General features: G+C 46.9%; 1 protein-coding gene across 2 annotated transcripts; it reads left to right on the forward strand.

The window, feature by feature from the left end:
* Nucleotides 1–1,692: 1,692 nt before the first annotated feature.
* Nucleotides 1,693–16,385, forward strand: DNASE1L2 (deoxyribonuclease 1 like 2). Of its 2 annotated transcripts, XM_053364802.1 has the most exons (9): nucleotides 1,697–1,824; nucleotides 7,525–7,672; nucleotides 9,124–9,212; nucleotides 10,444–10,527; nucleotides 11,583–11,683; nucleotides 12,616–12,728; nucleotides 13,552–13,706; nucleotides 14,356–14,452; nucleotides 14,593–16,385. In XM_053364802.1, exons 2-9 carry the CDS (start codon nucleotides 7,535–7,537, stop codon nucleotides 14,644–14,646), a joined length of 831 nt encoding a protein of 276 aa, XP_053220777.1. In that variant the 5' UTR covers nucleotides 1,697–1,824; nucleotides 7,525–7,534; the 3' UTR covers nucleotides 14,647–16,385. The 2 variants fall into 2 exon arrangements, with proteins under 2 accessions (XP_053220776.1, XP_053220777.1); XM_053364801.1 differs by having other exon boundaries at nucleotides 1,693–1,824; nucleotides 14,356–16,385.
* The last annotated feature ends 291 nt before the right edge of the window (nucleotides 16,386–16,676 follow it).

Raw genomic sequence — 16,676 nt, forward strand, 5'->3', positions numbered from 1 at the left:
CATCCTCTTGTCATCTCACTGGCTAATTATATTTTAATCACCTTGTTCCCAAAAAAACACCTGGAGGGCATTTGACTCCAACGTAGACACCATGATGAACTGCACATGAGTTTGTCAGGTTTCCCAATTGGGTTGCTGAACGCCATCAATATCGCTGGCGCACTCCTTGGACCAGCCATCCCTGGTGGGATGTTTTGGACTCTGACTCCCATCAGCCCTGTCCATTGGCCATGCTAGCAGAGGCTGATGGGAGTTGGAGTCCAAAACCTTGGGAAGGCCCAAGGCTGGGTAAAGCTGCCCTATTAGGTTGATGCAGGGTATATATGGATATGATGATGCATGTGTTTGTGGGTGGGGGAGAGGCGGGAGTCAAGAAGTATGTCTGCTCCCCGTTCATTAGTGAGGAAGCTAAAAGTCTCTCTCTGAGCTCTTGTGCAAGCAAAAATTCAACAGGTGAAGCTGCCAGCCTTGATTCATCATCAGAAAGGCTTCAGATGGAACAGTGGGAATGTATATGGACTAAAGGGTTAAAATTTACACTGTGTTATTATCTAATTTTTCTCTTTTCTTTTTGTTTCTCTCCCCCCCCCCTTCTCTTTGCTCCTGTTTCTTTTTAGGTTAGATTTTTTTAAAAAAAAATTATTCATTTTTCTTTTTCATTCATTACATACATCTCATTAGTGTTTTTATGGAGCAGTCAAGTAATTTCGTTGTCCCTGAGAGGGGGCAATGACAATAAAGATATTTCTATTCTATTCTATTTCTATTCATATTCCTAATATTTACTATGCATTCCTTCCTCCCTCCCCTCCTAGCCTCCCCCCAACTTCCGCTTCTGGTCTGTTTCTACTTTCACCCACTTTGCTACCTTCCAAAAGAAAAAAAAACTACTAATAACATATTTATACAATAACACCAAACCTAGAAACATAAAAATAACAATGGATACATCATATTATTTCTCTATCTCCCACACATTTTCTAATACTAATAATGTGAATGTTTATTTAAATCCTGCCACCAAGTCTATAGACTTTATTTGTTTCTGCAAGTATAATATAAATGGTTCCCATTCTTTTTCAAAGTCACTGTTGTCTTTTTCTCTTAGTCTGTCTGTCATTTTTGCCAGTTCTGCATAGTTCATCAGCTTCACTTGCCATTGTTCTTTTAGGTTAGATTTTTAAAGCATTTTAAAATGCTGGGGAACCCAGCCTGATGGGTGTATTATTATTATTATTATTATTATTATTATTATTAATGGTCTATCCATTGTAAAAAGAGACTTGGTCTTGGGTATAAACTTTTCCATATATTTTGATAAGTTAAAAATAAAAATTTAAATGTCTTGTCCTCAGAAAAGCTTCACCTGTTGGATTTATAACTCGTGACCCGTTGTTGAACACAGAGGGCTGGGGGAGGCAGCTATCATAAATGCAATCTCTGTTGTTTTGGCGAACGGACGGATCCCACCCTGATACCTTGTTATTTGCCATCCCAGGTTATGCAATGCACTCGCTTCTCCCAAGGCGGAGCCTGTAAGGCTTGTGTTTTTATAAAATGTAGGCTCAGAAAATGCTTATTAATGTGTCTCTGCCCCGCCCAGCCCAGGGATGGGAACTTGCTGCATTTCGTGTAAAGAAACTGCAGCGAGGTGACTGATGTTGCGCCAGGGAGATGGGTGGGGACTGTCTTTCATTTCCATAAAACTTGGTGAGGAACCAAAAGTTGTGGGAGATTTCGCATCAGGACCACACGGGGCGTCAGTGACTGGAGAGGCTCTGGGAACACTTCCAAACCATCTCTCCACTGCCTGTGGAACACACGGTAGGAACTGGTTCATGTTATTTTTTAAAAAACTATTTGATTTTATTGTGGGGGTTTTCTGGGGGGGCTTTTTTTGGAGGGGCTTTTTCTTCCTCTATCCTAATATTAGAACCTGGGATCACCCAGTGAGAGAGTTTTCCTGGCAGATCAGGGGCAGATCAGAACAAGTCCTTCTGGGCACAGGGCGTGAGAAACTGGTGGAACTCCCTGCCACAAGATAGGTGGTGCTTAGGGAGGGAGAAGAAATCCAATTTGATTAGGATTTTAACGTGTGCCTACCCAATTCGCTCTTTCCGAAACTATGCAGGAACACCAAAACACAGCAGGTAGCTCAAATTTTTTATATTTTGATTTTATGTTGTAACCACCCTGAGATCTGTGGTTATAGGGGTGGTATACAAATTTAATAGATAAAAATAAAAACCCCACTTCCCCAAAAGTTTGCAATGCAGTTTCCCAACCAAAGGATGTTTACAAAAATGCATACATTAGGGAGAAATGTGCTTAAAAAGGAATGTATTAGTGGAACGAAAAGACGAAGATGCATTATATTTGGAGAACTTGCTTGGGGAAAAAACCCCATGTACGTTAGTCAAAATCGCAAACTAGAATGTGTTTATTAGGAGAAGTTCTCCCTAAAATGCTGTTGAATTTTCATTAGGTTTTTTTAAAAAAAAAATAACAATAGTCATAAGTTGCTATAGAAATGTGAAGATGATGTTTCAAGACTGGGAAAACGAGAAATGGTGAAATTCAAAATGGGGACAGATTCTTTCATCCCCTACCTATCTGGCAGGGTGGTTGTGAGATAACACGGAGAAGGAGACATCCTGTAGAGCCTGCCTAGAATAAAGGCAGGAGCAAAACAAGGTAGCAATTATAGCCCAGGTGATAAAATGAAACCTCCAGGGTTAAGAGCAGTGTACCTCGAAATACCAGCTGCTGAGGAAAAAAACAGGTGGAGCGGGCTAGAGCCTGCCTGCCTTGGCTGCAGGCTTCCTGGAGGCTTCTGACTGATCATTGTAAGCAAGCAGGATGTTGGAGTAGATGGGTTTTTTTGGTCTGCTCCAGCAGCAATCGTCATGGGATCTTTATAATCCCCAAGGTAGTCCAGTGGTGTTTTTTTTAAAAAAAAAAGTTTTATACTCTATTTACAACTAGCAAAACAGAGGAGAAGAGTTAGAGGAGTATTGAACCAGAAAATGTTTGGAGAATGGAGAATATTTAAGGATTATATAAGATCATATTGTACCAACCGCACCACCTTAGCAGAATTTGAGTGATACTTGTAAACACAACAAATACCGTTTGTGGAGTAGACAGGAACAATATTAAAGAATATAAAACTGTGTGGGGAAAAACAACAGTATAAACAGTACAATGAGAATGATTGGAAGACTCGTTTTGTCAGAAGTCTTTTTTATTTAAGTGTTTATTTAAGCATTAATTAGGGAGATTTTTTTTAATGCACGTAAATCTGTTTTTTCTTCTTCTCTTTTCTCTTAATTTGTTTTTTCTTTAATTTTCTTTTTGTAGTATGAGATTGTAAAATCTTTGTATATGTGTGTAATTTAAATTAATAAAGATTATTTTTTTTTAAAAAAAGTTTGATATTCTAATGCTTATTTCTGGGAATGAAGGGGTAAAGTCCCACAGTACCTGCCTGGACCAAAATAAACTTGCAATCTCCACCCACATAGTGGTGGTTTTTTTACTGAACAAACATTTGGCAGGAGAATCTCCTGCCAGCAGAGAGATGCCAGGATGATCTTGACAGGATGATCTTGCCTGCAATGCACCTGCCAGGTGGGAAGAGGCAAGACACCTTCCTCAGACACAGAGAACAGAGCAAGACGGAGCCTGCAAGGCTTCAGAGCAGCAGGGACAGGAGTTGGCGACAAAATTCGGAGTCAGGCATTGGTCCATCTAGCTCAGTATTGTCTACATGAACCGGCAACACAGATCCAGGCTGCCAGGCAGGGATTTTTCCCTGCCTTACCTGGTGATGCCGGGGACTGAACCTGGGACCTTCTGCATGCAAAGCAGATGCACTGTCCCTGAGCTGCAGCTCTTCTTAATCAAGTACCCTTTTTGGCGAGGTGCAACCCTTGGGATGCAGGTGGCACTGTGGGTTAAACCACAGAGCCTAGGACTTGCCAATCAGAAGGTCGGTGGTTCGAATCCCCGTGACAGGGTGAGCTCTCGTTGCTCGGTCCCTGCTCCTGCCAACCTAGCAGTTCGAAAGCACTCCAGTTCAAGTAGATAAATAGGTACCACTCTGGCGGGAAGGTAAACGGCGTTTCCGTGCGCCGCTCTGGTTTGCCAGAAGCAGCTTAGTCATGCTGGCCACGTGACCCGGATGATGTACGCCGGCTCCCTCGGCCAGTAAAGCGAGATGAGCGCCGCAACCCCAGAGTCGGCCACGACTGGACCTAATGGTCAGGGGTCCCTTTACCTTTACCTAACCATTGGTTAGTGGAAGAGAGAGGTGGGAGCGCAGCTCTAATCGCTGCCTCTTTGAAGAAGCATAATTCCACCTTGCAGGGTGAAAGATTTGGCAGCGCTTGCGAGAGATACCTAAGCCACTCCCGGAGGGTGCCAAGCATCTCAGCGCACTGAGTAACGCCGATGATGAGAAAGTGAGCAACCACTTGGGTGTCGGCCTTGGGAGTCTGGCTGAGAGCTGCTCCCTCCAGACACCTTGGGGGAAGGAAACACCTGCCAAGCTCTCAGCCTGGGAAGATACTGCGACTGGGCGAGATTCCAAAGCCCCGCAACCTCCAGATGCTGAGGGAACATCTCTGCTGACATGGCAACACCTTCACGCCTGCCGTAGCCAGAGGCCTGGATGCCAAGACCAAGACGCAGCTGCGAGTCACTGGCTCAGAGCTCATCCTAGCCACTGGGATCCTTTTTTCCCCCCAAATTTTTTTTATTTCTTTTATAATACAACTAAACAACACAAACAGAAAAACAAACAATGCAAACAAATTCTTGTCTTATCCTTATTTTTTCTAAACATTGTTAGATGAGCTTCCCCAAGTCCCCCCAAGTCATAATTTTTAACCATTTTTTTAATCACGTTTACTTTTACCATAAAAATCTTCACATTTTATCACTTACAAATAATAATATTTTAAAAAACACTATCTTCTACCTCTAACCCTACAGCCTATATCCACTTCCAAGGCTATTCTAAAATTTAAATATTAACATATTTTTTCAAATATTCTTAAAACTTCTTCCAATCTTCTTCCACCATCTCTTCTCGGCTAAGAGGTGATGCAAGCGCTCTTCCTGAGGTTGTCGGGTTCCTCATGCCTTTGAAGACCAGTTGCCCAGGGCTTCTCTCTGGCATCTGGTCGGCCACTGTAAGAACAGGATGCAGGAATAGGTGGGCCATTGGCCTGATCCAGCACCCTCTTCTTATGCTATCATAGTATTGGCATATTTCAAGAGGTCAAAATCCGGACACAAAAAGTTGTTGAGTCTTTTTAGGGCAATCGCCCAATAGTCCCTCTGCCATGCCAGAGCCAGAGCGCCCAAATCACCCGAGCTTGAACCAGAACCACCAGCACACTTTAAAAAAACAACAACCCAACCCAAAATCCAGGACATTTGCTTTAAAATGTAAAATTGCCCCCAGATGGGCATGTAGGACTCCAAAGAGAGGACATATCCAGAAATTCCCAGACCTATGGCAACCCTATCAGCTATCATTTAGAGCTGGAAGCGGCGGCTGATGTCCATAGAGACTTGTGGGTCAGAATGCAGGGAGCCCAAACCAGAAACTATTTCTAGTTTTGCCTCGATCCTCCTCCCTGCTGAGCTCATCAAGGACAACATTGAGACTGAAGATGTGGATATTGTTATGCCGCCATCTTCCTGCTTTTAGGCTTGTTTATATGGAAACATTTGGAATGATTAAAGATGGATTTTTGCAATTTTGCATTAACCTGCTTTTGAATTTTTTGCTTTGATTGTTTCCTTCTTGCATTATCAACAAGTTATTGTGCACTGGATATTCTTGGCGCTTCCAGATAGGTGTGTTTCTTTTGTGAGATGAGCTCTCCTCAAGCAAGCAATTTCTTTTGCAGTCCCCACAGTTTATCAGCTGCAAATCCGCAGTGTGTATTTCACTCACCCACACATTTAATCCGGATTTACCTTCCCATGGGAAATCCAATAAGTGTGGTTCCATCTGAGGGCTTAATTTTGCAAATGGGTCACCGAGATATCACGAATGGCTCACTGGTAGCAGGTTTTCTTTCATTTATTGTAGTTTCCCTGGAAAAGATAAATCTGGGTTAAGTGGATGGCAGATACAGGGCAGCATTTTGAAGATGATAATCTGTGGATGGCAGAGAGGGATAAATCTGTCAATTACGGACCCTCGTTTTTCCAAACTTAATTCAGTTCTCTCCCTTTCAGCATCAGTTTGCGATTAATATTATTATAATTTCTCATACGAGTGTATCGCCATGTCAGGGTGCATTTCTCCTCTTGAATCTATTTTCAACTGCATATGAATACTTCTCCAGTTTTTCATCTTCCTGAATCATCTGTACTTTCTACTACAAGTGTGTTTAAAATCCTGCTAATGTTTTGACCTGTTTACAATGACTTTCTATATACATTATAAACATTTCCCTTTTTTTAAAAAAAATTTCTTGTCTTCTTGGTTCCTAAGCTTCCCAGTTAATTTTGCCATTTTGGCAGAGTCCATTAATTTGATTTGCCCTTCTTCTCTGGTCGGGGTTGTCTCTTCCTTCCATCTCTGGGCTAGCAGCATCTGTTGTAGCATACATGAACAGTTTTCTTTCGTAGTATCACCCCACTTTCAACAGCCTTGGCTTTCCCCAAGGAATCCTGGGAACTGTGGCTTGTTAAGGGTGCTGACAGATGTTAGGAGACCCCTATTCCCCTCATGGAACTACAGTTCCCAGAGTAGTTTAACAACCAGCCCGTTTTCCCAGGAAACTTTGGGAATTGCTGCTCTCGTGAAGGGAACAGGGGTCTCATAACCCCCTGCTGGTGAGGCTTACTGACCTCCCGGTAAAGCAAAAATTCGATCTTCTCGTTAGGCAAAGACCACAAGACGACTAGGATCGTCGCCAGATTCTGTGCACAGATGTGTAGGTGCAGACCATCCCGATTCAATCTATTTTGTTAAGAAAATTCCCAAACCCGGATCCACGGGCGACTTTGGGTCATTTCTCTAAGGTAGTCTATTTTAAAGTTTTTATGTGTTTATATGCCTATCACACTTTCAAACGTAAAATCTATTGTTGTATATTGTTTTAAATGTTTGTTTTGCTATTGGGATTGTGGTTCCATTTGTGTTTCTCAAGCTGGTCTCTCACCGTAATAAATTTCATGCTCATAGGGTCTCATAACAACTTTCAGCACCCTTAACAAATGACACTGCCCAGGATTCCTTGTGGGAAGCCAGGGCTGTTTAAACTGGTGCGATGCTAGAACTCAGCAGGGAGAAGGAGGATGGAGACAAAGCTAGAACAGGTTGGCCCTGCCCGCCATGCACTCTAGCGCCACCTGCTGATGGGCTCCTTGCAGTCTGCCCAACCAGTCTCAGTGGGAACCAGCTACAACTGGTGCCACCCCAATGGGCCCTCTCTTGACCCAGTAGCTGGTGCTTATAGCCCACAACTAAAATATTCTCCTCCCGTCTCTCCCATTTAGGGGAATTACCATGAAGCTGTTGTTGGGCATTTCCGCCCTGGCTTTCCTGATGCAGGCAGCCACTCCTCTGAAGATCTGCGCGTTCAACATCCAGAGCTTTGGAGACAGCAAACTGTCTAATGAGGGGATCTCGGAAATTATTGTGAAGGTGAGAACGGGGCTTTGCAAGGATAGAATCCCCAACATGAGAGACCCAATGCCAGCCCGACTGCAGCAGACAGGTTTGGGAAGAAGGAAAATCTGGGTCCTCTGGCGGAGCTCTGAGAGATGGGCAGGTAGATGGGCAGGTATTCCTGACTCCCACTTGTACAAGAATAGTAGCAACAAGATGGCTTCCTCCCCATCCTCCAGAAACAGACTGCTGAAATGAAGGAAGGATGGGGTAACCAGGAATGGATTTTCCTGCAGAAGGACTGTGAGCTCAAAACAAATAATGGTATCAAATTGTAGAATCATGCAGGAATCTCCATGATGGATGGCTATCCAACCTCTGCTTAAAAACCTCCACAACCTCCCTAGGGAGTCCGTTCTACTGTCCACCAGCTCTCATGTTTAGGGAAGCTTTTAATGTTTGATGTATTACAGTGTTTTAATATTTTTTTGGAAGCTGCCCAGAATGGCTGGGGAAGCCCAGCCAGATAGGCAGGGTATAAATAATAAATTATTATTATTATTATTATTATTATTATTATTATTATTATTATTTATTATCATTATCATCATCATCATTATACTCAGAGTAAGTAAAGGGACCCCTGACCATTAGGTCCAGTTGTGGCTGACTCTGGGGTTGCGGCGCTCATCTCACTTTATTGGCCCAGGGAGCTGGCGTACAGCTTCCAGGTCATGGCCAGCATGACTAAGCCACTTCTGGCGAACCAGAGCAGCGCACAGAAATGCCATTTACCTTCCTGCCGGAGCGGTACCTATTTATCTACTTGCACCGGCGTGCTTTCGAACTGCTAGGTTGGCAGGAGCAGGGACCGAGCAACGGGAGCTCACCCCGTTGCGGGGATTCGAACCGCCGACCTTCTGATCGACAAGTCCTAGGCTCTGTGGTTTAACCCACAGCGCCACCTGTGTCCCCATACTCAGAGTAGAATCACTGAAATCAATGAACACAACTTGAGAACTCCTCCAGACAATATATTTATTGCTCGTTCCCCTGATTCAGCAGAGAACTTTTCTAATAAAGTTCTTCTTTACACAACTGATCTGGGGAACTTGCTGCCACAAGAAGTGGTGATGGATGCTGTCTTAGGTGGCTTTAAAAGGGTCCCAGAAGAGAAAGATGAGAAGAGGCCAGCCACTGGGTATTAATCATGACATTAGTGGGGCTTCCATGTTTAGAGGCAGTCTACCTCTGAACAGCAGTTGGTGGGGAGCAGCAGCAGAAGAGATGGGTTGTGTTGATCACCGTGGGAAGCCGGAAGTTGGACAAGATGGACCTTCCATCAGATCCAACGGGGCCCTTTGCACTGTCAACTTTCCCCTTTTCTTGCGAGGAATCCTATTCGGAATAAAGGAATTTCCCTTAAAGAAAGGGAGACATTGACAGCTATGCCTTCTGGTCTTCTTACGCACACATGCTTCTTCCAGATCCTGTCCCGGTACGACATCGCCTTGGTGCAAGAGGTGCGGGATGCCGACCTGAGCGCCGTTAGTGAATTGCTGGAGCGGCTCAACAGGTAACACCGCCCTAAATCTTTGCAGGCAAGTTGGCAGAGCATGGGGGCTCTTCATCTCAGGGTTGTGGGTTCGAGTCTCACCTTGGGCAAAAGATTCCTGCATTGCAGGGGGTTGGATTCCATGAAGTCTTTGGGCAGGGCGGGAGAGAGAGAAGGCGGTGATGGATTGTTTCTCAACGGGAGGAGAAGACAAAGCAAATTAGGGAGAGTGAGCTCAGGGACCAGTTTCCTTTCTCAGGAAATATATGGAGAACAGCCAAGCCATGCAATGTCGGTGCTGTTAGGCTTTAAAAAAAAAAAGCAGCAGGCAAGAGGAGACAATCTCCAGGGTCAGATGTAGAGGGCTACTGAAAGTCAGTGTCTGGAGAACAGCAGCAGGAGAGCGCTGCAGCCTCCCGCCCTTCCGATGGGCTTCCTGGAGGTGCTTGGTTGGCCACTGTGGGGTTCATAGAGTCATCTAGTCCAACCCCCTTTGATGCAGGAATCTCAATTAAAGCATCCATGACAGATAGTGTTATGTACTGAGGTGAATAGGATCCAAAATGCAGCGGTCTGATTGGTCCTAGAACAATAGGATTCAGAATGCAGCAGTCTGATTGGTCCACAGGAGACACCCAATCCAGCTCCAGGTGGAAGTGAATCCACAACCTGATTGGCCTATAGGTGAATCCCGGAATTAGCCAATCACGTGGGGCCCATTGTGTAAATAATGTATATAAAGCAGACATTCTGGGGGAACGTCCATTCCTCCTCACCACTATGAGCTGAATAAAGAGCATGAAATCCACTCTCAACTCCGAGTGTATTTCAGATGGCCATCCAAGCTCTGCTTAAAAAGGAATGAGAGTCTACCATCTCCTGAGAGAACCCATTCCACTGTCAAACAGCTCTTACCATCAGAAAGTTATTCCTGATGTTTAGTCGGGAACAGGAGGTTGGATGAGGTGGGCCCCTGGCCCGATCCAGGATCCTGCTCTTGCTATGAGAGCCATGCAGTGTGCAGGCCATTCTTCAAGAGGCCTACAGGTGTTCCTACCTAGGCTGCCATTGCTTAGGATGTGATAGCTGGATGGGAAAGGGTTTGGCAGGCGATGTGGGGGGCGGGCGGCGGCGTCTGCCTTGTTTTACAAGCCAACTCTGTTTAACTAATTCAGAGTGCTTAAACTGCTGCTCTGCACACATCCTTCTCTGCCTTTCCTTGATTTTCCCTCTCCCTCTTCTTGCTCCGCAGTGCCTCTAAGCACAATTACGCCTACGAAATCAGCGAGTCGCTGGGACGGGAGAACTACAGGGAAATGTACCTCTTCCTCTACAGGTACCGGATCAAATCAGTGCTTTGTGGACAAGTACATTCCTACATTTCAAATTGTACTCTCCCACTCACATTTTCTCATCCGGGTACATCCATCTTCAGAACTGCAAAAAAAGCAACATTATTATTATTTTTATTGATTGATTGAATGAATGAATGAATGAATGAATGAATGAATGAATGAATGAATGAATTTATATACTGCCCTATACCCAGGGGTCTCAGGCCAGTTCACAGAATAAAATCAAAACATAAAACCACAAAATACAGTGGCACCTCGGCCTATGAACTTAATTTGTTCTGGAAGTCCATTCTTAAACCAAAGCGTTCTTAAACCGAGGTGCGCTTTCCCTACTGAGGCCTCCCGCTACCGGTGCCCATCCACCTACTTCTGGTTTTGCAGTTGGTTGCCCGAATCGTTTGTTAACAAGACTGTTCGTAGACCAAGGTACCACTGTACATAATAAGAATAAAAACAACTCAATAGCCGCCCCGCCCCCCAAAGAAACACATTTTAAAAGGGCATAGGATGTAAATCAGATCAACCAAAGGCCCAGCTAAAAAAACGTTTTTGCCTGGAGCGTAAAGATGCATAATGAAGGCGCCAGGCGGACTTCCCTGGGGAGAGCATTCCACAGACGGGGAGCCACTGCAGAGAAGGCCCCGTTCTCGAGTTGCCACCCTCCGGACCTCTTGAGGAGGAGGCACACGAAGAAGGGCCTCAGAAGATGATCTCAGGGGCCAGGTAGGTTCATCTGGAAGGAGTCGGTCCTTGAGGTATTGCAGTCCTGAGCTGTTTAGGCACTCAGCGCATAAAGAAACAGCAGTTACAAACACAAGCATGGGGTAGACAATCCCTGGATAATCTCCTCCTCTATACATCAGGCATATAGAGGACCACAGTTCCATTTGCAGATTGTGTTTGCTGGATAGGGTTCACAATAGAGGGCTTTATCGACAATGGGATGCAGTCACTTTCCCAGCTTACCTGGTAATCCGACTGGAGTGTGCCTGCATTGTTCCTTTGCTGACTCCGTCTCCCTCTGCTTTTTATGCAGGACAAAGAGCGTCTCTGTTGTGGACAAGTACCAGTACTCAGATAAAAACAATGCCTTCAGCAGACCGCCTTTTATTGTCAAGTTCTCGCCTGTCAATGCCAGTGAGTAAAACAGAAGGGATCCCCCAAACACAGACACACCCATTGACTTCATAGGCCCACAGCCCAAACTCCATGTGAGGCCAAGGCTGGGCATTTGTTGCTTGGGAGCTCAAGGGCTGGAGGTTGGCTTACAACTCAGGTGGGCCAACAGGATCGGGAACAGAAGGTCCAAATGGATGCTCCGGGTAGGCAGAATGGGAAAGGAGCAAAGTGAAGTTCATCACCAGTACAAAAAAGAGTAGCGCCTCCACCCCCATCGCTCAGCCCGGGCACTGAGGTCCAGCTCTGAGGGTCTTCTGGTGGTTCCCTCACTGTGAGGTTACAGGGAACCAGGCAGAGGGCCTTCTCGGTGGTGGCGCCCTCCCTGTGGAACGCCCTTCCATCAGAAGTCAAGGAATTAAACATCTGCCTGACTTTCAGAAGACATCTGAAGTCAGCCCTGTTTAGGGACGTTTTTAGTGTGTGATGTTTTATTGTGTTTTTAATATTTTGTTGCAAGCTGCCCAGAGCAGCTGCGGCAACTCAGTCAGACAGGCAGCATACAAATAATAAATGATGATGATGGGATAGCAAGGGGTTCCAGACTGGCAAATCCTGCCCCTCTAGAAAAGCCTTGAAGTCAGTGGTCTTGCCTATGTGCCTTTGGAGCAGTGGCGTGCAGTGATTTTTTTCCTGGGGGAACAGTGCGAGGGCGATGGGGGGGCTACATCATGCGCATGACATCACAAGTCACACATGCATCACACCTCCCTCCCTAAGCTGGGCAGAAACTTCCTGGGCTTTGGGAAGAGGATGACAAGAGAAAATTTAGGGGGCTAACCTAGTTCCCCTAGTCCACTGACCACACGCCAATGCTCTGGAGAACATTCCTGGCACCTGAGTCCCGCAAGGGAATGAAAGGGCTCCCTGTGCTAACCCCGGTTCTTTTGCAGAAGACGACGAGCTGGTCTTGATTCCCCTCCACACAGCTCCAAATGACGCCGTGGCAGAGATCGATGCCCTCTACGACGTCTACTTGAAGATCATTGACAAGTGGGGGACGGATGTACGTGCTTTTGTTAACAGTTAAGATGCTTTTTGTTGAATGTTTTCTGAAAAGAAGGACTTGTGGCCACAGGTTGAACCACCCTGGTCTGGGGTTTCAGATGGGATACATTCCCAGCTCTGTTTTGGAGATGCGGCCTCGGTCCAGTATACCTGAAGGAGCGTCTCCACCCCCATCGTTCTGCCCGGACACTGAGATCCAGCGCCGAGGGCCTTCTGGCGGTTCCCTCACTGCGAGAAGCCAAGTTACAGGGAACCAGGCAGAGGGCCTTCTCAGTAGTGGCACCCGCCCTGTGGAACGCCCTCCCACCAGATGTCAAAGAGAAAAACAACTAACAGACTTTTAGAAGACATCTGAAGGCAGCCCTGTTTAGGGAAGCTTTTAATGTTTAATATGTTATTGTATTTTAATATTCTGTTGGAAGCCGCCCAGAGTAGCTGGGGGTACCCAGCCAGATGGGCGGGGTATAAATAATAAATTATGATGATGATGATGATGATGATGATGATGATGATGATGCCAGGGATTGAATCAAGGACCTCTGCAAAGCAGATGCTCTACCCCTGAGCCAAGCCCCTTGAACAGGATGTTCTGTTCCACCCATCCCACACCTTGCTGACCACTGTTGGAGACAGGACATTAGACCCACCTTCAGAATATAAGAAGGCCCCTGCTGGATCAGGCCAATGGCCCACCTAGCCAGAGCTCTGTTCCCACAGTGGCCCACCAGGTCCTTGTGGAGAAGCCTATGGTCAGGATCCGAGTGCAACCATGCTCTCTCCCCACCTGTGATTCCCAGCAGCAAATCTTCTTCCCTTTGTAGAACATGATGTTCCTGGGAGACTTCAATGCTGACTGCAGTTACGTGGGAAAGAACGCCTGGTCCTCCATCCGCCTGCGCACCAGCGAGGTTTTCAAGTGGCTCATCCCAGACTCTGTAGACACCACCGTGGGCAACTCCAATTGCGCCTATGACAGGTAAGGTTGGCCAAGCTGCCAAGTAGTGATAGATCTTTAGACCCCAGTAGGGCTCTTGACCATCAGGGACACGGGTGGCGCTGTGGGTTAAACCACAGAGCCTAGGGCTTGCCGATCAGAAGGTTGGTGGTTCGAATCCCCGCGACGGGGTGAGCTCCCGTTGCTCTGTCCCTGCTCCTGCCAACCTAGCAGTTTGAAAGCACAAAGTGCAAGTAGATAAATAGGTACTGCTCCGGAGGGAAGGTAAACAGCATTTCCGTGTGTTGCTCTGGTTTGCCAGAAGTGGCTTAGTCATGCTGGCCACATGACCCGGAAGCTGTACGCCAGCTCCCTCGGCCAGTAAAGCGAGATGAGCGCCACAACCCCAGAGTCGTCTGCAACTGGACCTGCGACTGGACCTAATGGCCTGCGACATTACCTTAAGGGCTCTTGACCAAGAGCCACAACTGGCCCACTGAGGCTTCCCAGCTGCCACAACAAGCCACCTCTCCTCTTTCTTCTCCTCCTTCTCTTCCCTCCTTTCCCACTCTTGGAAGAACACTCAGCATCGAAAGGCGTCAGATGATCCCAGAGCAAGGGATCCTGGGCAGCCTCAGCTCCCCCCAAAAACGGGAGAGGACCACTCCATTTCTTTCCTTTGGTGTCCTAGGATTGTCGTGAGCGGTTCAAAGCTGAGGAAGTGGATCGATCCCAAGTCGGCCCAAGTGTTTGACTTCCAGAGCGCCTTCAAGCTGAGCCAAGAGGAGGTAAATCACATTCAGTGTTTAAGCCCTTGGTCCAAACAGGGTTTCCTGAGGCTCGCAGTGCATGCTGGGAAAACAATGTGTTCTGGCTTTGGCAACAAGAGATGCTCTGAGCTTCCCTGTTGTTCTCTCCTCCCATGCAGGCTCTGGCCATCAGCGACCATTTCCCGGTGGAGGTGACGCTGAAATCTCGCTGAAGCTCCGTGCGACCTCGCAGCCTTGCTTTGACACCCCGTGCCGGAAAAGGGGTTCCGGCCACCCCTGGGTCTTCTCACCCCACAGCTACGTGTTCACTTGCAGACGTACAAAGCTGCCTTGATGGACCTGTGGTCTATCCAGACCAGTATTGCTTCTTCTGTTTGGTAGTGTCAGCCAGCAGAGGAAACAACCCCTAAGGCAGGTTGCCAGGAACGGATCAGACAAGGAAAAGTGCTTACCATCTGCTTTCATTCAATATTTACAGCGAGAGGCTTGGAACGCAGCCTCTCAGAATAATGGCGTTGTCCTGAGTGACTCTCCACCCCCTTTTTCCTCCCACTTCCTCATTCATCATCTCTTCCACGGGTGGTGCTGAGGGCCATTTGCTTCTGAGCCCTTTGGTCTCCTACTTTCAAGGCTCGCCGTGTTCTGGAATGCTTTCTTAAGACACTGCGTCCGTCAGCTGTTGCCCTCCTGGTGGTTCCTCTTCCTCCTCCTCTCCCATTGTTTCCCAGCTTTCCCCCTCATCTGCCTCTGAGCTGTGACCTCCCTCAAACCCCGGTCTTCTTCTTCTCTAGAAGGGTCAGGCTGGTCATTCCTCCTCTGCCCAGTCCCTGACAGGTAGCTGCTTCCTGATCTCTTAGGCAAAGGAGAGCCTCTTGCCTTGAGATCTTTGTGGCTCACAAGTGGGAGAACCTGTGGCTCTCCTGATGTTGCTAGACTCCCAGTGCCCACCATCTCTTAGTCAGCAGATGAGGAAGATGATAACTGGAGTCCAACATTATCTGCAGGTCCTCCAGGTCTTGTTTTTGCTAGAGTTGTTGCTGCCAGGGATGGAACCTGGAACCTTCTGTTCTTCTGCAGACCAATTGACTTATGTGACATTGTCCACCTGTGTTGTATTCCACCCGAGCTGAGTTGGAGGGCACCAAAAGGCCTTTGAGAGATTCAGTGGGTTGCAGTGAGAGGGAGGGGAAACCTGTGGGTCTCCGGACATTGCTTAGGGGGATAGGGCTGTAGCTCATTTGCTTTGCATACAGAAGGTCTCAGGTTTGATCCCTGGTGTCTCCAGGTTGGGCTGGGAGAACCTTCTTAGCTGAAATCACAGAGAACTCCTACCAGTTGATGCAGACCATTCTGACCTAGAGAGGTACCTGCCTTAGTAGAAGGCAGATCATCGGTCGATGTCCCTTGCTGGACTACAGATCCCCATCACCTCTGACCACTGGCTAAGCAACCTTTGGCAGGCCACAGGCTACTCCCACTTAGCATACTGGATTGGCGAGGCCATTGAGCTCTGGATGACTTTGGGACTAACCTACCTCATGTGCTGGTTGTGATAAAAGGGAGGAGGGAACCATAAGTACACAAGGAGAGTCTGCTGGATCAGACCAATGGCCCCTCTGATCCTGCATCTTCTTCTCCTCACCTTGGCCAACCAGATGCCCCAAGCACGACCTGAGCACAAGAGCTCTCTACCCTCCTATGGTTTCCAGCAACTGGTATTCAGAAGTACTGCTGCCTCCAGCTGTGGAAGCGGAGAATATTCATCACGGCTACTAGCCACTGATCATCTCCTCCTCCATTAATTTGTCCAATCCTCTTTTAAAGCCGCCCAAGTTGGTGTCCATCACTGCCTTCTGTGGGAGTTCCATAGTTTAACTATGTATTATGTGAAGAAGTACTTTCTTTTAACCACCCTGACCATGGATGCATGATAATAAATAAAATAAACAATGCCCAGTCTCCTGTTTTTAAGGCATAATCACCACTTTCGACTCCACAGACCCTGTTAAGTAAGTTTAAAATAGTTTACTTACTAAATCCAAAGGTATGGTACATGTGTTATTCCATGCAGCAGCAAGAAGATCCAGAGGTGTTGCAAAAGTCAGGGCTGGGGCACCTAGTAGTCTTCCAGCTGCTTCTGGACTACAACTCCCATCATCCCCATCCAGAATAGCCAACAGGATGGTTTGATGGGATCTGTAGTTCAGCGGCATCTGCAAGGCCAAAGGGTACTCAGCCCTGG

The sequence above is a fragment of the Podarcis raffonei genome, chromosome 14 (assembly GCF_027172205.1).
Source record: "Podarcis raffonei isolate rPodRaf1 chromosome 14, rPodRaf1.pri, whole genome shotgun sequence".
Lineage (NCBI taxonomy): Eukaryota > Metazoa > Chordata > Lepidosauria > Squamata > Lacertidae > Podarcis > Podarcis raffonei.